At 42.5% G+C, this 26758-nt stretch overlaps 1 protein-coding gene across 1 annotated transcript in view; it reads left to right on the plus strand.

Annotated features, from left to right (window-relative positions):
- ECHDC2 (enoyl-CoA hydratase domain containing 2) overlaps positions 1 to 26758 on the plus strand; it is a gene marked incomplete in the record, with an annotated part of 851050 nt that overhangs the window by 509025 nt on the left and 315267 nt on the right. The window contains 1 exon segment of the mRNA XM_044085957.1: positions 14911 to 14967. Coding sequence (XP_043941892.1) covers positions 14911 to 14967 — 57 coding nt within the window.

The raw sequence follows: 26758 nt of genomic DNA on the forward strand, positions 1-26758 counted from the left end.
CCCGCTCACCAGGCTGAATAAAGAGAAGGTCACGGTGAGTTGCCTGTCAGGTGCTAGAATCCGCCACATAATGCAAGCACTCAGGTCACTCCAAAGCAAATACAAATATGACTCCGTCATTGTACATGCTGGTGTGAATGACCTGAGACGTACCTCCCTGGACTACATGAAAAAGAGACATAGAGGAGCTCTCTGATCATGTAGCCCAGGCTGGTATGACCCTATCCTTGAGCAGCATCTTACCCTCACCTAGAATGATGCCACAGTACAAAGACAAAATGATCGATTTTAACAATTGGCTAAAATTTTGGTGTCATTCAAAGGGGATCCAGTGTCTGTCAGCCTGGGATGACATGCTCGACAAGCCACGTTGCTTCAATAGGGACAGCTTGCACCTGTCACCACTGGGCTTTCGGATATTGGCAAAGGCTCTTGCCATCCCCATAGTGCCTTTTTTAGGCAAGGCTCAAAAGTCAAACCCACCCCCATATACAGCACAAGGAACAAGAAACTAAGGGTAATGCTGCTTAACGCCAGAAGTCTTAACCTCAAGATGCACGCACTCGAAGCTCTCCTCAGTATGGAGAACATCGATATCTGTGCAGTGACAGAAACCTGGTTCAAGGCTCCAGAGAGCACCCCAGCACGACCAGGCTATACCTCATATCATCCCAGCACTACCAGGCTATACCTCATATCATGCTTTTCGGCCCCAAAACCCAGACCGAACCACAAAAGGAGGGGGAGTTTCCATATTTATCTAGGATATCCACACCTCCAGGTTAGTGGCAGTGCACGAAGTATCGGAGACCATCCATGTTCAACGAACAGTGGGCAAGACTGCTTTTCAGTTTATAGCATCCTACAGACCACCCTCTCAAAATCAGGAATCCCACTCGGCTTTCCTGAAAACATTGAAGAACATGAAGATCTCTCCGAACACCATTATATTGGGTGACTTCAACTACCCAAACATTGACTGGGAGCACTACTCAAGCCCCAGCACCTTAGCCCAAAGGTTCCTGGAAATTATAAACTCAAATGCTATGGAACAACTAGTCACCACTCCCACAGGAGGGGACAACATACTAGACCTGATCATACCAACATGGGGACTCTATGCTCCACACCAGAAGTATATCCCTCATTGGTAAGATCAGACCATAAATTAATTTCACTGGATGTCCACATCTCGACCCCACCCCCAGCCCAGAAAACCACAGTGAAAAACTTCTGAAAAGCGAACTTCTCACTTCTCAAAACCGAAGTGGAATCCTTCAAGGCCCCAGGGCCAGTGGAAACTGTGGCCCAAACTGCAGAATCCTATATAAATGCATTCTATGGACATCTCCAGGAATGCATGGATCATGCTATCCCAAACAAAACCAAGACCCAATCATCCAAAGGCAGGCGTCCAGTCTGGTGGACCCCTGCCATAAATAAACTGTACAACAGAAGGAGGAAGCTACTACATGATAGAGCAAAATCCCTAATAGGGAAGGCATCTCTGATCAGTACTAGCAAAAAATTACGATCCCTCATAAAATCCTCCAAGGCCAGCTTCGATAGAGAAATTGCACAGGACACCAAAGACGATCATAAGGCTTTTTTCAGTTATGTTAGGAACCTGGGATGCAGCTCCCAGACTTGTTCTGAGTTGATTCTAAATGACAAAAAATACACTGAACCCACAGACATCGCCAATATCCTGGCAGACATGTTCAGTGCAAACTTCTCCACCCCCTCCCCCCCAAAAGAGCAAGTATCTATCCCGGCAGAGGGCTGCCTTCCAAACATCTCTGATGCTCAGGTGAAGGCTGCACACTCCAAAGCAAAAAACACTGCTTCCATGGGACCAGATGGCGTCCCAGATTGCGTCCTACATGAACTCCAAGAGGAACTAATCCCTCAAATAAAACAGCTATACAATCTCAGCCTCACTACAGGATATGTGCCTACAGAATAGTGTACAGCAACAGTGGTCCCACTCCACAAAGGTGGAGCCTCTATGGACCCTGGAAACTATCGCCCCATAAGCCTGACTAGCTTAGTCTGCAAGGCTATGGAGAGGATCATCATGGAGCTCATAAACAAAAACATTGGGGACCTACAGACACTAGATCCAACCCAGTTCGGCTTTGTCAAGGGCAGATCCTGCCTTTTGAACCTGGTTGACTTCTTCGAAACAGTCACCAAAGCCATAGATGAAGGGAAGGTAGTCCACACAGCCTATCTGGACCTTGCAAAGGCATTTGACACAATACTCCACTCGGGCATCATAGATAAGCTATCCAGCTTAAATATAAACCCTATGTCACAAGATGGGTCACAAACTGGCTCAAAGACAAGAACCCACAGAGTGAGAGTTGCTGGAGCCATGTCAGACTCCGGTCACAAGTGGCATCCCACAGGGTTCTGTCCTGGGACCACTCTTGTTCGGTATATACTTTTCTGAGGTACAGGCAAACGTGGGAGGACTATGGCTCACCAAGTTCGCAGACGACTGCAAACTGGGCGCCATAATCGACTCTCCAGCTGAGACAAACATCCTTCAAAAAGGTCTCGCAGAGACAGATAACTGGTGCCAGCACCATGGTTTAAAGCTAAATGCCAAAAAATGTATAGTCATACCCTTTGGTAAAAACAATGTGCCCACAAATTACCACATAGGTGGAAACCCATTAAATACAGAGAAAGTTATTAGGGACCTGGGGACCCAAATTGATAGCAAGCTCTCCTTTGAAAACCACATTGCCAAAGTGGTTAGAAAGACCTTCTACATAGCCCACCTCATCACGAAGAGTTTCACATGTAGATCAAGAGAGTTAATCGTGCTCCCTTATTCATCCCTCATCAGGCCCATTTTGGGATGTACCTTACCCGACACCTGCAGCAATTAGAAAGACCCCAAAAGTATCTCACCAAGAGGATCAAGGGTCTCAAACAGATGCCATATGCTGCTCGGTTAAAAAAAACTCCAGCTCTACTCAGTTGCATACCGCCTACTTCGAGGCGATCTATGCCTGACATACAAAGCTATGTCAAATCCAGAATTAATGGACATGCTCCACCTCAGTAAATCTAAATCCCTTAGAGCCACACGCTCGAGGGACTTGAACCTCAGCACAGAAATAAATAGAACTTGCTGGAGGGACAGGTTCATAACCCAGAGGCTCCCTTCGCTCTGGAATCGAATTCCAGTTCATGTGAGGCAGAGCACCTCACTGAATCTCTTCAAGAAGAATCTCGATAGGTGAATGGGGGATCGTAGGTTTGTCCCAGGGATTACTCCTGTGTCACTATTAGACAGAGGCACAGTAAACTAAACCTTAAAAAGGGCACAGTATACTCAAATCAAGGGGTAGAGTAAGCCATACAGAATCGGGCTAGGCTTATAATTGCCCCAGGGCAGATAGCCTAGTATGAACCTTTGAACCCAAATCCAATAGAAAATTCGTGGGGTGACCCGAAGAGGGCTGTGCACAAGAGATGCCTTTGCAATCTGACAGATTTGGAGCACTTTTGCAATGAAGAGTGGGCAAATATTGCCAAGTCAACATGTGCCATGCTGATAACTCCCACCCAAGAAGACTGAGTGTTGTAATTAAATCAAAAGGTGGTTCAAAAAAGTATTAGTTTAAGGGTGTGCACTCTTAAGCAACCAGCTTATTGTACGTTTTTTATTTTGTATATTTTTCCCCCTAACAGATGTTTGATTTTCAATTGAATTGTACAGGTTATAGGTTACATTAAAGGTGGGAAAAGCTTTGAAATGATTTGTTGTGGTCTCATTTTTTATATCACAAAAACCTGGCATTTTAACAGGGGTGTGTACACTTTTTATATACACTGTATATTCTTAGATTAACTTGTATGTCAGCATATCTAATTGTGAAAATGTAAAGACGTTTTTAAAATGTTGAGTATTTCCATGCTTGCACAGAATGTTGAAAGAATCTCGGTGTTTTAATACATTTCTATTCGTGCATATTTGAGAAGGAGATTCTAAAGTACAAACTGTGCGAAGAATCAGCTGTTCAGTAGGTGAAGTCATAAGAATGTTCCTGGTTGCTAGGTGATTATTTGAACAGAAGACTGACAGGAAAACAAACTTTTTCAAACAGCTGACTGTTATTTTTAAAATAAGAAAGTAGACACAGTTATCCTGGAGTATGAGAGACTGCTGAAGTTAGTTAAAGAACAGATAAGACTGGCAGTTAGTTAAGAGTTGCAGTCAGTTGCAGTGCTGTGCAGTTAACCCAAAAAGGACTTGCCAAAAAAACTGTAAGCCTGCCTTTCCCTGCTGTTTTGTTTTAGATTGAATCAGGGACAGTATTATCTAGTTAGATTAGGAAAGTTTAGTTATGTAGATAGAGTTCTTCTTAAGTGATGGACTTCCGTCCTACAATTTAATTTTATATTTCTGGTGATTGAGTTATGGTGTTTATTGAAAGTTATTGATTTACATTCTTGTAAACATTTTACTTATTAAATGTTTTTTATTACTTTACATTGTGGCTGGACAATCAGTGTATTTTTAGAGATTAGTGTGTGTTTATACCTGTTTGATACTCCCCAGGTCACCTCAAAAGCCTGGCTGCTTTTGGTCATAGCTATCATTTATTTTGATATTTCATTTTTTAGTAATTGATCACCCTTTGAAGAGAGTGTAGACCTGTCCAACTCTGGTGGCAGCATTTATCATTTGTATTGGGGAGGGGACACAGCTGGAAGTCTGTGTCAGACTTCCAAAAAGTATTAGTGTGTGAGATTTAAATTTATTTAGTGTGAGTGAGTCAGAGGTCTTAAAATGGAACACCTTGTTCTGAAATGTATCTTAAGGGAATATATTTGGGGTGGACAGAGATATATAGTCCAGTCCCACGAAAATAGACCATGTTCCTGTTGTGCTCTTAAAGGAAATTGTGGAATTTTACTCTTGTGTGCTCTAATATTTCCTGTGACGTTTCGACACTGGAGTCAGTAGTGGGGATTGAGACTCCTTTATTACTAACCTAGGTTTTACGTGGAAGTCGTCACATTATTTGGTGGCAGTCCAGTGGGATATTAACTGGACGTCACATTTTTAGTGACAGTCTGGTGGAACAGAACAGAGCAGTTGGGTGGTAGCCTGCACAGCCTGTGGAGTGAACAAGTAGGAAATTTGTAAAAGTATAAGGGCTATGCTTTGAGCAGCACAATCTTAATTTGTAGAACAGGTGGCAGACTACTTCTACAGATTTCCCTAGTAAAAATGATGCAATTCTTAAATGTAATTTTTGGTGACAATGCTGGCATTTCCTTCAAATGGGGTAGATGGCACTGTTGGACCTTGAGCAGGCCTAGGGTCAGTTACTACATAGAGGCAAACATAGTGGGGAACTCCAAATCCCCAATGTGGGTTTACACTTTGTTGTCACTCAGACTACATATTTTCCCTTTGTGTGTCTCAATAACATCAGGTTTCATGGGAGAGAGATGAGAATTGTGTTACTTCACCCTGTTGGTGAAATAAATGATATAGTATTGAAAAGAAAAACTAGTGGCTTAGATGTAGATTCAAGAATGGTGTCCATGGAGAAGGCATCCCATGATTAAAAGCATGGTTACTTGAAGGGGTGCTACCCTGCTAAGGAAGTCACCTTTGAGCAGGTAAGAGTTGGAACTGTGGAATCCTCATGTGCCTCAGTTTTGCAAACAGAGTGTAGGAAATTCCAGAAATTAGGTTATGGGCAAGATGTGGCTTAAGCTTTGGGATTCATATTATAAAGGAGAACCATTTGATGGCCTTTTGAAGAAAGCTAAATAAAATTTTGATTTAGCTTTGTAGCATAGAGCTATAAAACTATGGATCAGATTACCTGTTTTTGATTAGCAGCTTGGGAGGTTAGAAGAGCTAGATTGGGAGGGTTGGAGAGCAGCCAGTGAGTGCCTGTCTCTTGACCAGAATGGAGGAGTGAATGGGATGGTAAGGGACTAGGAAGGGATTATACAATTAAAAAAAATAAGTAAAATAGAATTTGGTCTGATTGCTTCATTGGCTCACCTTCAGCAATGTACACACGGTGACTAAGGGCAGTTGATGGAAATGGCAGTCTTTTAGAGCTGAACTATGGATTGGAGTAATCCCAGTGGTTCATAATTGGGGACAGATTGCCACATGATTGAAAGTGGCTCACATTACAGAGTAGTGGTGTTAAAAATTTGTGGGGAAATAATTTTATATTTACCGTTTGTCATGCTTTTTGGATAATATCTCTCAAGCTATTTAACTTTGGGCAATTACCGTGGTCATAAGATGCAATACTTTTGCTTGGCTGGGATATAGATGAGTGACGTATGTTGGTAGAGAGATTTTATTTCAGTGAGTTAGTGGCATATGTTGAATAGTGTACAAGAAGCTAATGTACAGCATGAAGTCTGAAATTGGAGGTTGGGATAGCCTAGCCTTGGTCTAGAATTCTAAACTGTTTGAGATTCTGGCATTGTATGGCAAAGAGTGTGACAATTCATACCTGACTGGGGCTTCCTGTTTCTCCTATACACTATTATTCCTTGCGTCTCCTTTCTTTGTCTGCTTTCTCTTGTGATTAAAAAGCAGTACTTGTGAACCTGTCCCATGATATACTGCATTCCCCCAAGCCTGGATCAGCTTCCTCAGAGATGTCTGTGCATACTAACCCTTTTGATCATTGGTGGTACTAGTAGAGCACAGCAATTTGTGATGTGCCTAAACATGTCATGTGCCACTATGTGGTCAAACTCAGAAGCAGGAATATAGTGCTGATCAGTTCCATTATCCCATTACATTAGTCATGCTTGCACAGGATAACCTAATTTAGCTAATTATTCTAAATGGTCCGCCCTATATTTAAAAAAAACAGAATTGTAGAAGTTATAAATGGCTGGAAATTCTAAGTCAAATTCTGGTACCTAGGCTTCTCTCAGCCTCCACCTAACCCAAAAACCAAAGAACGCTCTATTTAGCCCTGCTTGTCTGGCTGTTCAAATCTGTACCTCGTTAAATCATTTATATAATTCTTGCTTCTCTTATTTGGTCTTTAAGCATCAGTGTATTTAATTGTATTCACTTGTTATAGGTTTATCATTGTATTTGTATTAACTAGTATTAACTTGCGTAACATCATCATTGTATTTGTTAAACTAACCATGACCTTGGAGCTTTTCTCCCCGGGCCTCCACTGAAAATGGACATGTATCCAGTTGGGTCAGGTCATAACGGAGTCACTGCTACACCCAGTAGAAGGGTGCTCCTGTCAGATGCTGAGAACTCATGACTCAGTGGTAAGGGGGAGGGAGTCTTTAATTTCATTGTCACTTGAATGACCTTTCTAATCCTTGGGCCTTGAATTTCATGAATGACTGGTCTTGTCTTTTGAAACCAGTTTGTTCAATAGAGCTAGAGTTTTGTTTCTTAAAAAGTTATTGGTGGCCATTACTTCTGGCCACAGTATCTTTGAACATATTCATATCCTTATTCTAGGGAACCCTGCCCCCCCCACAAGGGATGTGTCCCTTAGGACTAGCCCACATTTCCTCATGAAAATGTTTCAAAAGTTAAGCTATTCTTAAAGGAACACATTTGAATGACTGTTTTCTTCCTGGAGCAAAATACGAGAGAGAGAAGGAAACCTCCTCACCTTTGGTTTTTTACTTGAGAAGGTGCATAATTTGAGGAAGATGGACCACCTTGATGTTCTTCATCTCACATTGCTGCAGTCATAACCTGTGGGTAGTCCGCTGTCCTCGGTCGGCCCGAATACCAAAGTGTTAGGCTAGCATCGGTCATGGTCGCTCAGATCTGACGTCAGTACGCAGTAGTACCAAAGCGCATGACCGACGCCATATCCTCAGTCTTTCTTGCCGCATGGTCCGAAGCAGAAGCAGCATTTGCAAGTGCCGTTCGGCGTCCTGAAATTTTCGTATTTCGAGTTTCAGACCGAAGACCTAGTTGGGCTAAGTACCCCGTTGGGGAATATTTTTTGTCTTTTCTTGCCTCAGTTAATACCGGATGTCAGAAAAGGTTAATAATTGTATTTCTTGTGGGAAACAGATACCTCATAGGGACTACCACTCTCTCTGTATTCCTTGCTTGGGGCCTGAGCACGACGTAGTCGGGTGCCGCTTTTGCGCTAGATTTAATAAGCGCACCATTAAACGCAGGTTAGATTGTGCTAGGCTTGTTTTCGGTAAGCGGTGTAACTACAACATGCCGTCGGATCCTCCGACGCCCGCTACCGCAAAGAAGCGAAAAGATAAATCGTTAAAGTCTAAGCAGGATGAGTTGTCTGTTGCGGACGCCGGTTCTATGGAGACTACGGTTGAATCTGTGGATCCAGCCGAGGTTTCAGCTGAATCTCAGGGGGAACCTTTAATTTTACAGGAATTGGCCCCTCAGGAGTTAGGTCAGGCCGAGGGGGCTTCTCAAGTTTCTGTAGTTCCTTCATTTCAAAAGGTTGTTAGGCCTTCTACTTCTGTCTCTAAAGGCCCTACTAAAGCTAGACCTGGTCTTTCTGGCACAGGCATTAGCCCTAGTTCTTCGGGCTCGGTTCCTAAAAAACATATGCTGAAAATGGCAGAGGATTTGATTACTTTAATCAGGGGTTCTATGCCCCCTCCAGACAAGAGGCCTAAGGTGGAGACGGATGTGGAGGGTTTGGAGCATTCCTCAGATTACTCTGAGTCTTCAGCTGAGGACATTCAGGATTTTACACCTTTTTCTGATTCGGATGCAGAGGATTCTTGTCCTTCTGCTTCTCCTCCAGAGGATTTTTCCTTCTCTGAAACCCTGCACTCCATGAGGGAGCATTTTAAGTGGGAAGGTCAGGATTTTTCAGATTCTCGTAAGAGGCTTAGGGAATTTTTGTTTTTGCCACAACATAGGCCTTTGGCTATTCCCCCTGTTTTAGATGTTGTTCAGGATGTTTTTTCTGAAGCTTCTCTTAATCCTGATTCTTTACCCCCTGCCCCTGTCAAGCCAGACAGGTATTACAGAGTCCCAGAGGCTCATAAATATTTGTATAAGAGTCCTAGGGCTGACCCGGAAACTATTAGTCAGGGACCTAAGGGTGTCAGGGCTTCTGTAGTTAAGAACCCAGTACCTCTGGATAAAGATTCTAGGGCTTTGGATAGGTGGGGTAAAAAAGTGTATACCTCCTCCACGCTAGATATGAGGGCTTTAAATTGCCAGTTTCATATGCTGAAGTATCAGAACTTTCTGTTAAGTCAGTTGAAATCTAAGGTAGATGCTTTAGCTGAGGGTATAGAGTGTAAGGAATTGCAGGACTTAGTTCATGCCTCTGATCAGGTTGGTAAGCATTCCTTGCAGTGTGGTTTTGATGCTCTTCAGGCCTCTTCCAGGGTGGCTGCCACTGGTTCTGTTATTCGTAGGCATGCCTGGCTTAAGGATCAAAATTTGTCAGAGCATGTTAAAGCTCGAATTTTGGATGCTCCTCTTCAATCTGAAGTTCTTTTTGGCTCTCCTGTGGAGTCAGTATTGAAAAAAATGGAAGACAAAGCTAAGTCCATGCAGACAGTTAAGGAATTTTTACAGGTGTAGCCCCCTAAGTTTAGCAGAAATTGGCCTGCAAAAGGATGGTCTTACCCTTCTTCCGATTTTCAGTCCAAGGGCAGGTCTAGACGTGGTAGGGGCAGAGCTCATGCTCAGGGTTCTTTCAGACCTAGGACTTGGAGTTCTCCTGCGCAATCTTCTGGTGAAGGCAGGGGTCAGCCTTTTCGTAAACAGACCCAATGACCTGTATCTCCAGCTGCCAGATTCTTCCGGTCTGGCAGCTCCTCTAGGAGGAAAGTTGGCTCTTTTCAAACAAAATTGGCTTTTGGTCACTCAGGACAGATGGGTGTTGGGCATTATAAATCAAGGCTACAAGTTTTATTTTCACACCTTGCCTCCTTTCAAAGGCATGCCAGATGTACCTCCTCAGCAAAGGCTGGAGGCTCACAAACAGATTTCTTTACTTTTACAAATGGGGGCTATCCGGGTGGTACCTCCGTCAAAAGTAGGCCTAGGATTTTATTCTCGCCTATTCCTTGTGCCAAAGAAAGGAAACACTTGGAGGCCTATTCTGGATTTGTCCATTCTCAATACATACTTAGACATTCCAAAGTTCAAGATGTTAACCTTACAGCAACTTCTGCCTCTGCTAGGCAAAGATCATTGGATGGTAACTCTGGATCTCAAAGAGGCTTATCTTCACATTCCTATCAGGCCCAGCTGCAGGAGATTCCTGCGTTTTCGGGCTGGTACTTTTCATTATCATTTCTCTGCATTGCCCTTTGGCTTATCTACTGCGCCCAGGGTGTTCACAAAGGTCCTGGCTCCTGTGATAGCCTTCTTAAGACTAAGAGGAATTCAAATTTATCCTTATCTGGACGATTGCCTGATTCTTGCTCAAGACAAAGTCAAGTTACTTCAGCATCTACAGTATGTAATGGCAGTTTTAAGGTGCCTAGGGTATTGTGTGAACGAAACAAAGTCCAGTCTAGTACCCTCTCAGGACATGTGCTTTCTGGGTGTGAGACTGAATACAGCCTCTCAGATGGCCTTTTTGACCCCGGACAAACAAAGACATCTTCACCTATACTTCCAGCAATTATCCCTAATGTCCAGGCTGACTGCAAGGACAGTCCTTCAAGCCTTTGGTTTCATGGCATCTTGCATTCTGGTACTTCCCAATGCCAAACTGCATATGAGGAAGCTACAATGGTATCTCAAAAGTGTATGGACTCAACACTGCCACGATTTGCACACTGTCATTCGGATAATACCCTGCATCCAGAAGGAATTCTTGTGGTGGGCTCAGGAATGTCACCTAAACAAGGGACTCTCTGTGACCCGACCAGAGGCGAGTCAGATCCTAACGACGGATGCCTCAGACTTGGCTTGGGGAGCACACTTCAATGGGAAATGGATTCAAGACACATGGCCTCCCAGACTACAGCATTTGCATATCAACATGAAGGAGATGTTAGCAGTCCAATTTGCCCTGATGGCCTTCAAGGATCTACTTCTACCGGGACAGGTGTTGATTCAAACAGACAACACAACAGTCATGTGGTACATCAACAAGCAGGGGGGAACCCATTCGTACCCTCTTTGCAGACAAGCTATGATTTTATGGGAGACTGCTCTGAGTTTGCACATCACTCTTCAAGCACGGTTTCTGCCAGGAGCACAGAACTCCTTAGCAGATGTTTTGAGCAGACAAATTGTGGATCCCCACGAGTGGAAATTGGATCCTCAGGTATTCCAACAGTTGACAGTGGCTTGGGGAACTCCAGACATAGATCTGTTCGCTTCTCCACTAAATTTCCAACTGCCAAAGTTTTGCACAAAAATGTTTCACCCAAAAGCTTGGAAAGTGGATGCTCTATCTTTCAGTTGGAACAACCTTCACGTCTATGCTTTCCCTCCTCTGCCTCTCCTTCCCAGGGTACTCTTGAAAGTCAGACAGGACAAGCCTTGCATGATTCTAATAGCACCAGATTGGCCACGTCAGCACTGGTATCCTCTGCTGAGGAGTTTAGTACGGGAGCCTCCTTGGCCTTTGCCACCAACTCCACACCTTTTGTCTCAGGCAAGCAATCATTTTCTCAATGTCAGGGTACAGTCCCTGCATCTGACAGCCTGGCATATTCTGTTTTAGGTCCTGGGGGGGTCGCAGCTTCCTCAAGTTTTGAATGTCATTTTGGAAGCCAGGCGACCTAGTACTAGAAAGGTTTATGCTGATAAATGGAGGAGATTTTTTCTTTGGAGCACAGCAAAGAATTTTGATGTTTCAGTGCCTAATTTGAGTTTTGCTCTGCAGTACCTTACTGAATTATTAGACAAGGGTTTGTCTTTCTCCTCCGTGAAAGTTCATGCTGCAGCCATTTCTGCTCACTATGATTGTGACCCTCCATTATTTTCTCACCCTTTGTTTAAGCAATTTCTTAGAGGGGCAAAGAACATAAGACCCCCACGTAGAGCTCCTACTCCTTCCTGGGATCTCAATTTTGTGTTGGAAAAGCTTACTTTACCTCCTTTTGAACCTGCAGCTACATCTCAGTTGAAGTTTTTGTCTTGGAAGACTGCTTTTTTGTTGGCCATTACGTCTGCTAGGAGGGTATCTGAATTACAGGCTCTCATGGCAGTTGAACCCTTCCTGATATTCCATAAGGATAGGGTGTCCTTGCGTACTAACCCTACTTTTATGCCTAAAGTTATTTCTAATGTGGCCTTAAACCAGTCTATTTATTTGCCTACTTTTTATGCTGATCCCCAAAATAAAGGGGAAAAAGTCTTGCATTCTTTGGATATTCACAGGCAGTTACGCTATTATTTGAGTAGAACTAAAGAGTTCAGGCAGACTCAACAGTTATTTATTTCTTTTGCTTTGGGTTCACAAGGGAAAGCTGTTTCAAAGCAAACTATTTCTAAGTGGATTGGCCATTGTATTGCTTTTTGTTATTCTCATCATGGGAAGGCTGTTCCGGCTGGGATCAGACCTCACTCCACTAGGGCTACTGCCACATCTACTGCCTTTTTAAGGGGGGTAGCTACTAAGGATATTTTGGAGGCAGCTACTTGGAGTTCAGTGCACACTTTTACTAAACATTACCATCTCCCTCTTTATTCCAAGCCTAGGGCTGGGTTTGCCACTGCAGTATTACAGGGCATGTTAGCAGCTCCTAATGCTTTTTAGTTTTGCCAGCCTCCCTTTACCTTTGCTTTGGGATTCTACCCACAGGTTATGACTGCAGCAATGTGAGACGAAGAACATAGTACAGTTTTGTACCTACCATAAATGTAGATGTTCGAGGAATCCACATTGCTGCAGTCCAATTTTCCCTCCCTCCTTCACCTCTATTGTTTGGGATTACTGGGTTTCTTTTGGGATAATTGTTATTTTCTCTATTTTTGGCTATGGCCTTTCCTTTTTAGGCCTTCTGACATCTGGGGCAAGAAAGACTGAGGATATGGCGTCGGTCATGCGCTTTAGTACTACTGCGTACTGACGTCAGATCTGAGCGACCATGACCGACGATAGCCTAACACTTTGGTATTCGGGCCGACCGAGGACAGCGGACTACCCACAGGTTATGACTGCAGCAATGTGGATCCTCGAACATCTACATTTATGGTAGGTACAAAACTGTACTTTTTGCTTTATTTGCTCAGAGTAAGTAGTCCTTGGTTTTAGCTGATCAAACCCTATTAGGATGGATCACTAATTGCTGTTCCATGAAAGAAGTTTGAGATCTAAAACTGCAAACTCAAATGTCCAGTCATCTCTGAAAACACTGAACACCATAACTGTCTGTAATCTTGTTTTAAAGCATTCTTCCAGGGATTGAAGCGTCAGTGTATGCGTCACATAAGGGAATGTGCCCCTACACCCCTCTCACCCTTACTACCTGTACTCCAGTGCTGCTTAGGGTTATTCCCTGCCAATTATTTGCTCCAGAGGAATCTTCAAAGTAAACTACAGACTGATTACTCACCATGAGTATCTTCAAGATCACTGGGCCTCTGTGTAAAGAGTATCCTCTAGGTATTGCTGTCTTACCATGCATGTATGTCTGTGTATGTGTAATATACATATATTATATGTATCTGTATATAATATACACACACACCTGTCAACACTTCAGTGATCATAGTTGTCAGACGTGCCTTTGAGTACCCCACATATTCAAATGGCATCAGCTAACTGCATTGCGTTTTTGTCATTGTATGGTTGATCATTCTTTGGCCATTGTGACAAAGGCTAATCTATCGAGGATGTAAGTTTAACCAGGGCATGTTCAAGAAAGTGTGTTGGAAGCATTTATGCTACCATTGCTGCCTGGGTTGTGATTCCAGGAGTCTGTGTCTAATACGTCAGTGTTTCAGGACATGGCCTTCTGACCCCCTTGCTTTTTTTAGACAGTCTAGTCCCTGACCCACTGTGAGGTATTTTACTACTGCTTGGGATTCTTCCCTACCATCATCTACTCCAGAGAGATCCTCAGAGTAAGCAGTAAAACATTTGAGTACTCACCATACCAATGTATCATCTTCAGTGAGGACTTAATGCTGTTCTGTTTTCTTGGAGCTTACTACCTTCCTTGTGGATGGATGCCCAGTAAGCCTGGAAAGTTTGTAATATTATTTTTGTATTATTGATGTGTTCAGTTAATTCATGTCTTGCTAGATCTGTTGTGTGTAATATCATAGCATTTGCTGGTGTGGAGCTTGCAAACTGCTGAACATGGAAACTAGAACAAACAATATTTTGTAGAGAGAAAGAAGGCCCCCAGAAGAGGAAATTCCACCTCTTGCTATTGCATAGGGTCCTCTTGAAGTCCAGCAGATGTGGTCTCGCATTAATCTAGTTTCAGAAGTATTCACTGTTTTAAAAACCTGCATTTAATTCTCTGAATCGGACACCACTGTGCTAGAATTCCATCATTTAGCCTTGTGTAACCGACCTGCACTATTCTTCCAAACCCTCTTATCAGTACTACAGAAATTCACATTTACTCGTACACCACATTCTTGCTAGTATCCTCTAAATCTTCCTGAACCATTCCAGGAAGGCTTGATTTGTATTGTGCATGGTGCAACATTCTAGGAAATTCCTTTAACTGTTGTCACTCTTTCTGTAGTTTCATAAAAGTTTTTAGCCTGATTGCAGTATACTGCAGATGCCCCCTCCACAGATCTCACCATAGCAGTGCATGCAAACATTTTCTTTTCTGATGCTCAAACTAGTCATCTTCTGAAACTTCTCTATTAATTTGACAGTTACTTTTTTTGTGTTGCATTTTCTTGTACTATGTTTGTAATTATGTGCACTTTTTAATGTTGTATGTCCTTCAGCTCTTGTTACTTTTTCCATTAAAATTTAGCAAACTCAGCAAAGATGGGCCTGATTGAGACCACAAGAGGGCTTCTCCCTGGAGCAGGTATGATTTTTTCATTGTGATTATTAACCTGCAGAGATAGAAATGATACATTATGGGTTTAATTTTGCACACTAACCTGTAAATTCTTTGAACACTGATCTAGGACTTCATATTGTGACTTGAAAAATTTGTTGTGATGCATTTCAGCTACTTGCACATTAACATGCAGAGTCATGTGTAGTTTGCAATTTACAGTTCACATAACTCAATCTATAACCGTTTTTGGTCTGTGTAATTGTACACTTGATAATCTCCAAATGGTTAGTGATGTATGCGCAAAAATGTATTCATCTGAGAAACTGTAGTTATAAAATATAAAAGAAAAAAGTGTCAAAACGCTGAATAATCCACAAGCTTGGGTAGGAAGGAGAACAAAAGAACCGTTTAACAGACTAAGTGCTTTCACCCTATGTCCATAGGGCATCATCAGAGTGAATTAACCCAAAAACATCTACATTTATACAATTCTAAAATATACCACGCCCACTACTAATTTTAAAATGCTGTGCCAATTAACACTTAAAGAAATATAGTTAAAAACAATCAAACACATTAATGAATGTACTATAATATTAAATAACTGGATAACTAAATAGAAATATATATAACCATGCACAAAAAAATGTAAAAATGCATAAATATGTGCAAATGCTGCTATAAATAAATAAGTTAGGTTAATATATAATGTATAAAAATCTTGGCTAATGGAAGTGTACCAAAGAAACACAGATGTATTTTAAAAACCTGCATATATAACATTACAAAAAAAAAAGGGGGGGGGTGTTTATATAAAAGAAACATTATTTCTAGTGGTCACTTTAAACCTGTAATGCTCTTAACTTCAATACTGAACTTAGTGGTATATTATCATTAATACCTGGAGATATAGTGGCGTTTGTCCTCAATTGCCATTCCAACTCCAAATTCTCTAGGTATAGGTTAACATCACCCTCTCTAAAATGGTCAACAATTCTGTCAAAAAAAACAAGAATTTATTGAAACCCTCACATTTCACTGAATGATTGTAAACTGCACTTTCTTTCTTATTATTTTTTAATGTCCCTTACATGCTCTAATATTCTTTCAATTTTCTAGTGGTTTTTACCCACATAGAACGCTGAACAGGTCAAACATGTAGCTATATAGACCACCATCCCAGTATTACAATTGCCTGGACTAGGTATTGAAAGTTGGTTTCCCTCTACCATGACATATGGACCTGTGTTGTTAAACTTACATGCCTTGCACATGTTACACTTAGACATCTTGGATACCATCCTTTTCTTATTACATGTCTTTTTAAATAGATTCTTAAGGTTGGCACCTCTAGAAAGTCACTTTAGGGGCCAATCAGGTTTTAAGTCCTGACATTAAAAATGTTAGGATTGGCCCCTAAAGTGACTTTTTCCTAGAGGTGCCAAACTTAATTGAGGACAAACGCCACTATATCTCCAGATATTAATGATAATATATCACTAAGTTCTGTATTGAAGTTAAAAGCATTACAGGTTAAAGGTGACCACTAGAAATAATGTCTGTTTTATATAAACACTTTTCCCCCCTTTTTTTGTAATGTCATATATGCAGGTTTTTAAAATACATATGTTTCCTTGGTACACTTCTGTTAGTCAAGATTTTTATACATTATATATTAACCTAACATATTTATTTATAGCAGCATTTGCACATATTTATGCATTTTTATATTTATTTGTGCATGGTTATATATATATTTTTGTTTAGTTATCCAGTTATTTAATATTATAGTACATTTATTGTGTTTGATTGTTTTAACTATATTTCTTTAAGAGTTAATTGGCACAGCATTTTAAAATTAGTAGTGGGTGTGTTGTATTTTAGAGTTGTATAAATGTAGATGTTTTTTGTGTTAATTCACTCTGATGATGCCCTATGGACGTAGGGTGAAAGCGCTTCATCTGTGAATAAACTGTTCTTCTGTTCTCCTTCCTACCAACTTGTGGATTACTCAGTGTTTTGACACTTTTTTCTTTTTTGTTTTATGTCTGTATGCTCCTTTGAGCAAGTTTGTTTTATTTTGTGTTTTGTGGCATTCGTTTGAGTTATAAAATATATCAAGGGTTACTACGTGGACATTTTGTATATAGAACAACGTGAAAAAAATGGTTCAGCAAATGCTAAAAGAAACAAATAAAGCTTAATAGGTCTTTGGTATGAGTTCAGGCTGCTAGGAGTTAAATTCAACTGCAGAGACATAGTTGTTTCAAATTCACTGTGGCCACAGTTATGAACAGTAATGCTTGGATCAGACTGCAAAACGTCCTTGAGGATGTGAAGTCTCAGATTCTAAATGCTCCTCTTGACAAATACCTAATTTTTGGTAATTTCTTTGGCCGAGGTACTTGAAGAAAGTGGAAAATTGATGCAAGGGGTGGCACAGTGCTTTTTTATCACCAAGTGCCAAAGGAATTGCCCATCTAATCTTCGGCCTTTCTTTTGTAATCCTTTTAAGCCCTTTTATCAAAACTCTTTAAAGTAGTAATTTAAGAAAAAAAATTGAAGGGGAACTCAAAAAAAGAAGGGAGAATCTCAAGAATCCTTCTTTCAGAAATAAAATGCATGGCTGTCTTTGGGTCTTACTCCACTCCCTACCCCAACCTTCCTTCTCAAATTGCAGGCAGACTTTCCTGCTGTATATGCAGGGCCGGTGTTAGCATTTTGGGGGCCCCCAGCAAATGTCAAGTTGGGGGCCCCTTAGGCACTTCCAGTATAAGCATCATCCTAACAATGCCATCCATCCTAAGCAACCTTTTATTTCATGCTGCAAACTTTTAGGAGCATTATCCACAGACAGACCTGCAGCTACAAGCTTTTACATTACAACAGGCCTATGTATCACACTATCACTATGTTGAGCTGTCTAACAAAGGGGCAGTTAGAGTTACTGACACTTAGTTGCAACAGTGATACATTGCAACAAGTCTATGTACAGGTCTGGACTTAAAGTGAAATGATGACTGGACCTACATTTCAACACCCCCCCCCCCCCACACACACACACACCCTCCAGTCCTCTCCTCTGAGTCCTTCTCTTTTTGGGCTCCCCATACCATCCACGTTAACTTTTTCTTCCTTATCTCACATTTTGCCTTACTCTAAGCTTTTTCAAGAAGCCATAACTTTCTATATGCTCTGAAGTGCATTTTACACAACCTTTTCATCCAATAATAGATTGAACAGAAATTATGATTAAGGAAAGAAATGCACTGTTGTGGTTCAGCTTTAGTTTTCCTTGCATCCTTCAACACACCTTTCCTGAACAAGACAGCCCAGTAATAACCATTTAGGAAATAACTCAAGTCAGGGCCCAAGAAGCCACGGGTTTACAGATGGTCCGGGATGCATTTTAGTGCATTTTCTCAACATTTTACTTCAATGGTTGCCTAAATAAAAATTATGAAGAAAAAAAGAATTTCTGTCTTATTTTTTTCTTTCAAGGCATAATTTATGCCCAAGGCTTATTTTTCAAAGCTGACAAAATTGTAGCTTACAGTAAACTAACAAGCCAGTAGTTGTGAGAATATTTAAGTGTTATCTGGAAATACTGCCTACCTCCCTAACCCTCTAAAAAAGACAAGTCACTGCCTATGCATCCCTCTGGTGTTAGACTGGGATGAAAGCAGAGCTTTAAATTGCCTTGTCATATATTTCAAGTGACTGATGATATACATATACATAGCATGTTCTTCATCCCAGCCATCAAAGGTAGCCACATGTATATGTGCCTAGTATGTGATTGTGAGAATGATTTCAGTAATATTCAAATTTGTTGCTCCTAGACAGTACACCTCTCTTACACAAGCTATAGTAACCTTCTTTGTACACCTCTGAGGTCTGTGAGAAACACTGCCCTCAGCTCAAACACAAGCTATAATGACTTCATGTGCATACCTCTAAGGTTTGACTGTGATGAAAATTAAAGATGTAATATCCACACAATCTCTAGCCCCGCATAACCTGTAGCAGCTTTATGTACACACACGCATTTGAGCAGGGCTGGTTTTAGAATGGGTGTGGTTGTAAACAGAGGCTATTATTAGCTCTATCCTAAAAGGGTCATATCTCAGCACCATTCAGGTTAAACAGCGTATTCAGAAAATTGACACATTTTTCTCCAACAAGCAACAGCTTTGGTGGGGGCCCCCACAGAGTCAAGGATGATAAAGGGAGTCCCCATTATCCATTTAGACAGTCTGGTGAGTGGGTGCAACCAGACTCCAAGAATATCTAAGTGTCTGAATATTCTGTGATATATGTTCTGTCTTACTTTCGAAATATAATTACTTGTTAGGTACATTTTTTACTGATACACAGAAGAATAACGTCTGTGTCCTGGCATTATTGGGTGCATGCACAGATAAAAATCATTGATGTTTTTTTTACACACACACACACACACACACACACACACACACACACACACATGCATGCATAAGCCACAGCAGTACTAGTTATGTACTTAATTTCAGCAAACAGCAATGCCTTGTGCAACATTGGTACTGCCACACCAGATTAGTCACTGCTGTTTAGCAGCCGTCAAACAGCAGAAGCAGTAAGATTTATCCCATTGAGGAGTAATGCATACTTGTCACTGTCCCTACTTTCACAGACCTTCCCTGATTTTGTTCATACTTTTGCTTTATCCTTCGTAAAAAGTCTGATTTGCTGGTAAATCATTCAGGATTACAAACAGTCAATTAATCCAGACATCTGAGTTTTATACTTATTGTCCAAAAATAGATGATGCAAAATATGTTATTCTAGTAACTTTTTAAGTGACTTAGAGAAATATTTAAACATATTTATGATTCTGAGCATTTATTCTATTATTTTTGGGATTGTACTGAATTCTTAAGCAAAGAAATTGAGTTATAGAATCTGGTGTTCTGGTATTAGTTATAAAACTACCTGAAAGAGAAACTATCCCTGATGATCGGAAGCATCAGCTCTTCTTAAAATCCAAAGTTTGCACTGAGGTAAGTCACTCTGGGCTGATCCCTCTAGTGCTTATATTGTTCATGTTCATTATCAGCTTCATCCTAACAGGGTCATATCACAGCCCGTTCATGTTAAAGTACATAATTAGGAAATTAATAATTTTTTCATTCCTCATTTTCCCCAATCAGCAGCAGCTTTGTGGGGTCCCCACACAGACAAAGATGATTAAGGGGCCCCCTGCAGCCATGGTTTTGCAGGGACTAAAGCTGGCTATGTAATTAGTTTTAGTGGAGAAAATGTCCAAAAGCAGGGTTTAACTAAGCCAGGAGCACTATGTCAGTAGTAAAATATTTAATGGCATTCTGATGCCTGTTACTTGACAAAACACTGTTACTACAACCAGAAATATCTTTGAATTTTAAGGGAGATATAAATAAGAGATATTACCCTCATAGTTTATTAAGTATGCAAGACTGCTGCACTAGCTTTTGTTGGTTTTACAGATGTAACAAAATATCAGGATAAGATAACTTGCTGTGGTTGGGGGCCCCCAGGGGGGAGGGGCCCCAGCGACCATGAGGGTTCGCTGGTGCCTAAAACCGGCTATGTGTATATGTCTCTCGAAACCGAACTACAGATGTTTCAGTTCTGAAGATAATTCATCTTGGATACAGACTACAGTGGGTATCCCCTCGTTTTCAGTCAGGGGTATTTCTACCCCCAAAGAATGTAAATTCATTTGTTCCTCTAAATTTAAATCTGTCTTGAGGAGTAATAGACCCTGTTCCATCTTCCATTCAAGGGAAAGTTATCTATTCCCAAATTTTTCTGGTACCTAGAAAAAAAACATCGGGAGACTAATTTTAGAACTTTAAAAGCTGAAGTCTCAGTAGTAGTAAAATTCCAAATGCTTGCCTTGCAGACTTTTTCCTCTTCTATTTTCCAAGACTTATCCTACTAATTTAGACATCAGAGATGCCTATCTACATATTCTTATTTACAGTCATCACAGATTTTCAGCTAGCAGCATGGCACTTGGAGGGACCAGGCGCGGCAGATGATGGTGACCAGCCAGTACTGTCTCACCAATATTTGTTGGTATGGAGAGTGATTTGGCTCACTGCATTGGCCACACAAGGGTGGGTTATCACTCTCAGAAGGATCCTAACAGGACCAAACTGCACTGGCAGTGTGCTGCTTCTCTAGAAAGGCATTATGTGTGATAGCATTGCTTGCCTACTTCTGAGTAGTATTATTTACAGTGCCTGCTGTGGAGTTGGGGGTTAGGAAAGTTCACAAAATCAGCAGACTAGTCCACCTTCTGTACAAGTGGACCAAATGAGTTGATAAGGTTCTTCCAGTGGAAAAGAAATGGACTGATGGGCACTAAACCTGTTGAGCGATGCCCGGGCCCCCACTCATGGTAAGAATGAATGAGCCATTGGACAGATTCCATGGACTGCCAAAAAATAAGTAAAATTAAAATAAGATGGCATGCGGGGAAAGAGGTAGGGTGAAGTTGGGACAGCAGTGGACATACACCAGGATAGATGGAGGAGAATGAGAAAGTGTCTGCCATTGTGTAAGATAAAGCACAGAAACCAGTTGGGTTCGTTCATGAGTACCCAGGAGTCCAGTGGGCTGGCTGATCCTTTGATGGAGATATTGAACACTTCACTGGTTGGTACAAAATGCCCATGAACTGGAAGGAGGGGCAAGAAATGTGTAAAGAACTAGAATATTAACTGAACACCAAAAGCAGAGAAAATCGTGGAAAGACTCCTGAGGGGAAGACTATTATCCCGGAGTGCAATAATCTCCATGAAAACGCCAGTATGGGTTCATGGCCTGAAGAACTGTTAGACAAACCCAATCCAGTTTTTCAACTCTAGTATAGATGAGCTTTGTTAAGGAGTACCAATAAGTAAGTTGTTGCATTCACTCAGGCCTTTTATTTGCTCTGATACAGGCAAGGCAATTTATAGAAAAAAAACGGGGGTGGGAGGGTTAGAACTAGAAGACTGGGTGTCGTGGGAGAAGGTTAAGCTCACTGGTAAAATTTAGTAATGGTTAGCAATACCTTTTAGTCATTACTGACTGTACCACTAAATTTCCTGTAGTAGTATCCCTGTGAAACATTAATGCTAAGTCAGGAGCTCAAAAGCTAATGTTACTGTCCTGGGTGGAGATATCCAAAGAAACCTGCACATGCTCCCATTTATGTCCAGGGTAATCTACCAGCTTTACCACTATTTGAAAGTAAGAGTTAAGAAATTCAGTGTACTACCCTCAGGTAAATGGGTTAGTGGAATATTTTAATAAAACTCTGAAATCTGTGCTCGAGGCAGTAGATCTTAACAGTAACTTGGATTTGTTACTTTTCTGTCACCTTTTTGCTTTGAGAGGTGCCTTCAGTGTCAACAATTTCCCATTTTAAGCTAGCATTCCTGAGGATTTCTGGACACAGCAAAGAAGACTTGTGATGAAGAGGAAAATGTTTAAAAGTGTGATGGCACACTTGCATGACAGGTTAAAAGCTGTTGGGCCATTTGTTAAAAGTCTTATGCAGAGGGCAAAATTATTGAACCAGAGGGTGTTAAATAAAAATGACGTACTTAGGAAGTTTAATACGTGCAGAAAACATAACTTATTCCCCTGCTAAAAATAAATTCATAGCAAGATCCCTTTAAGGTGATAGAGAGAATGAACAAAGTACAAAATAATGCAGACTGTTAAGAGGTAAAGTGGTACATTACATAAATGTGTATGGAGGGAAGTGAAAGCTTCTGTAATTAGAATTGAAGCTGATGCAAGTATGATCAGTATGGTGTTAAGAAATTCTGACCTTGCTGTTCAATAGATGAAACAGGAAGAGAGAATTACTGAGAATTTTTTCCCAGAAGTACTTTGTAGAATGAAATTAATACGACATATTGAAACTGTCTGGATAGAAGATAAACTTAAGGCAGTACGGTATAACATGGCCTCAAAGAAATTCAGTAACTGAGGAAGTAGAGAAAATGCTTAAATTGCAAGATGTTAAGTTGTCAATCTCGCCTTCATTCTTGCTGGATGGGTTCGGAGCCGATCCTCGGCGCTTTAGCTCGAGAACTCCTTTTACCAGCTCGAGGCAACCCTATATCCCATGATGCAAGGCGGAACTACCTCAGATCTCGTTTGCCGCTTAGCGAAAGAGGTCTCCTTTGCCAGCTGAGGTAAGTTTTTCTTTGTAAAATAAGAAAAAGAGTAGTTAGGGGTTTATTTTTCCCTTTTAGTGTCAGTTTAGTCTGTAGTTAGTTACAGCCCACCCTATTCCCTTGTTTCAAACTTTTTTATAATCTTTAGTCTAAAGTTTTTTAGTCAGGCCTACTTCCCTATTGGTTATTCCTTCCTGTGTGTTTGTGTAAGGGATTAATTTGTGTGTTTGTTGGGATTGTTTGTGTTTCCATCCTCCTAGGATGTCAAAGGAAGGCAAGGTCTCAGGCTTCAAGAAGTGTGACCAGTGCTGTCAGAAAATGTCTCTGACAGGCGGTCACACTTCCTGGGGCCTTTGCACCTGCAGGACTCCTGTGCTTTATGTCATGCTTTTAGCCAGAGAGTCCTGCAGGAAAGGAGGAATAAACTCATCCTCCGAGGCTTACTTAAGCCAGAAGGTTCTCCTCTAAATTAGGGTCAGGAAAACCTTCTAAACCACCAAGGCTCAGGCTGCAGTGTCCAAGCCTCCTCCAGTGGCTGGCTGGAGCGATACATCTGCTGTAGTGGGTTGGCGCCGACCGGCTCCGATACCCTGACTACTGCGGCTCGGCTGGAGCAGACACTTTATCCATCGGGCGAGATATCCTCGGCTCCATCTGGTTCAAGGGACTTCGGCTCCGATGGCTTTGACTCTTAAGAGATCGGTCCCCTTCTATACTGAGTATCCACGATCTTTGAGATCTTCCAGGCTGTCTGACCACGATTTAGAGGGTGGTAAGCAGGCTGTTGAAGTCTCAGGCACTGGCCCAAATGCTCCATAGCCCATCTCAACAGACTTGCTATAGCCCCAATCCTTGAACTTCCTCCTCTGACTCCACACCGGTTAGCTTCTCGGGACAGCGACTGTTTGATGCCATCCTTTGCCGATCTCCTTGAGACCTTCCTTGGAGGGATCCGGTCATCGGGTTTCCACCCTTCTCTCTTGGAACCCGGCCATTCCTGTTTCTTGAGCGGGTGTGTTCCGGCCTCCCGGGAGAGGAGCCTTTGAGGTGATGAGGAGTGTCCTGGCCTCTGAGCCTGGTCAACAGTCCATCCCTCTAGCTCCTCCCTCTTCAGTGCCTGCAGATGCCTCTTGCCAACCTCTTGCTCACAGGCCCAGGTATCCATCGCCCCAGGTTTCCCCACTGGGAATTTCCTCCTCTTCCGAGGTTTCTCCTGATCCTGCAGGGGAACCCCTCGGAAGGTAGAAACACACAGACTCCCTGAGTCTACTACATCTGATACCGACTTAGATGAGTCGGAGGGTTCCCACAGTCGCCCTCTGAGGATGTCTCTTTTCAGACATCCTTGAGCTCCTCAAACAGAAATTGGCCCTCCATTGACCCCTCCGAGGATGAGTCGGTATACCTGGAGGCTTTGGATCCCGACCCTCCACCTCCTGGGTGTCTCCACCTTCGACCCACTCATGCAGGTAGTGGCTCGTGGCGCTCAGATTCTGTGGAACCTGTCCCCAGAAGACCATCCAAATTCATTACAAACAGTTCCTTTCAAGGGTGTTCGGTGGATGGTATGGTGGTGGCAGCTGCCACTAAGAAGGAATTGGCGGATCCTTCAGTACCTGTCCATTCTCCTAATAAGGACTCTAGGACCATGGACAGGTATGGGCGGATGTTTTCTTCAGCGACCTTTGCTATCGTTAGTTGAATTATCTTTGTCACTTCACCAGGCTTCAACGAGATGTTCTCAAGGAACTGGGAGTAGTAGTCCAGGATCCTTCTGCTGCTGGGGCTCAGGAAAAGATTGCCTCAGCTTGCTATCCTGAATTCCATATCTAACTCCTCCATGCGGCTCATATCCTATGCGGCCGATGGAGCACAGGAGTCGCTCTTAGGCGCCAAGCCTGGATGCTTTATAATTTCGGACCCCTTTAAGGCATCCTTCACTAATACCCCTTTGATGGTTCGGCTTTGTTGGGACCTCAGGTGAAGGATACCTTGACCAGGTGTGAGCAGGGCGGTAAAACTCTTTCTGCCGTTGGAGTCCAGTTTTCCACTCCTTCTAGACCATACCCCAAGGGTCAGAAGGAAGATGGTTCCGTAAAGCCCAAGGAGCTACACGGACACACGTGGTCAGTTAGAGGCAGAGGGGTAACAATAATAGGCTGCCCTAGAGGCAGGGGGTCCTCAGAACCAGGGCAACAGGGAGTCTCTTCCTGAGAAGCCCTTTCAGCATCCCTGAGGTGTTGCCCGACTGTCCACCCTTGGAGGCAGTCGCTGTACCCAGTAGCCTGGCAATCCCTATCTCAAGAGATGTGGGTACAGTCGATTATATCCGAGGGTTACAAAATCCCCTTGAAGGTTTCCGTACCTCTTCAATCCCTTCCAGACATCTCACCGGTCAAAGTTGGCAGAACAGGAGGTTTCAAAGCTCCTAGAAAAAGAGCCGTCCAGACTGTGCCAGCAGACCAGGTAGGATCTCTACTCAGATTCTTTTGGTCCCCAAAAGGACGGAGATTGGAGACCAATATTAGACCTGAGCAATCTGAACAGATTTGTCAAGAAGGCAAGATTCCGGATGGTCACGCTTCAGTCCATTCTGCCCTTTCTGGGCAAGGACAACTGGATGTGCTCTATAGACCTTCAGGATGCTATCACATAAAGATTCACACTCAGAAGGTTTCTCCGCTTTCGGCTAGGGGACTAGTCATTACCAATTCAGAGCCCTGCCCTTTGGCCTCACTTCAGCCCCCAGAGTGTTTACCAAATGCATGGCAGTGGTCACAGCTCATCTGGAGGATTCCAGGTGTTTCCCTATTTGGACGACTGGCTCCTCTCCGCCACCACCAAGTGTCAGCTTCTTCAGTCCAGGGACTACACTCTACAGCTTTGCAGGAGTTTGGGAATTTCAGTAAACTTCGAAAAATCTTCTCTGCTGCCTTGCCAATCTATCACCTTTATAGGCGCAGAGTTAAACACCGCCAAAATGTTAGCCAGACTAACAGATCAAAGAATTCTGGACATCCAAAATTTGTTCGCTTCTTTGCAAAGCAACAAGATCAAAGCCAGATTTATACTGAAGGTTCTAGGTCTTATGGCTGCGGCCATTGTTCTTCTACCACTGGCTCGCTTCCATGCGTCTTCTGCAGTGGATGCTAGTCACGCAGTGGTCGTACCACAGTCTCCGATGAGGCACGAAATCTTGGTAACACAATCGTGCGAGCTCATCTGAACTGGTGGATATCTTCCCTCTTCTTCATCAGGGCCGACCCTTTATTCCCCTCCTCCAGTTGCCACAGTCACTACGGATGCCTCTCTGATCGGGTGGGGGCATTATCAGGGCAGGATGGTCCACGGACGTGGCAACCCATAGAATACCATCTGCACATAAATGTCCTGGAGATGAGAGCAGTGCTTTAACGTTGCAAGCCCTCAACGACTTTCTTCCCACGGGACTATTGCAGTACAGACGGACAACATGTCCGTAGTCTGGTACATCAACAAGCAGGGCGGGACCCGGTCCTATCCGTTATGTCGAGAAGCTCTCAGACTTTGTTTCTGATAGCGCAGGTCCAACCTATTAGCGGACAGGCTGAGCAGATCCATTCTGATGCGTGGTCTCT

The sequence above is a fragment of the Protopterus annectens genome, chromosome 10.part0, assembly GCF_019279795.1.
Source record: "Protopterus annectens isolate FY-2018-M chromosome 10.part0, PAN1.0, whole genome shotgun sequence".
In the NCBI taxonomy this organism is placed as follows: Eukaryota; Metazoa; Chordata; order Ceratodontiformes; family Protopteridae; genus Protopterus; species Protopterus annectens.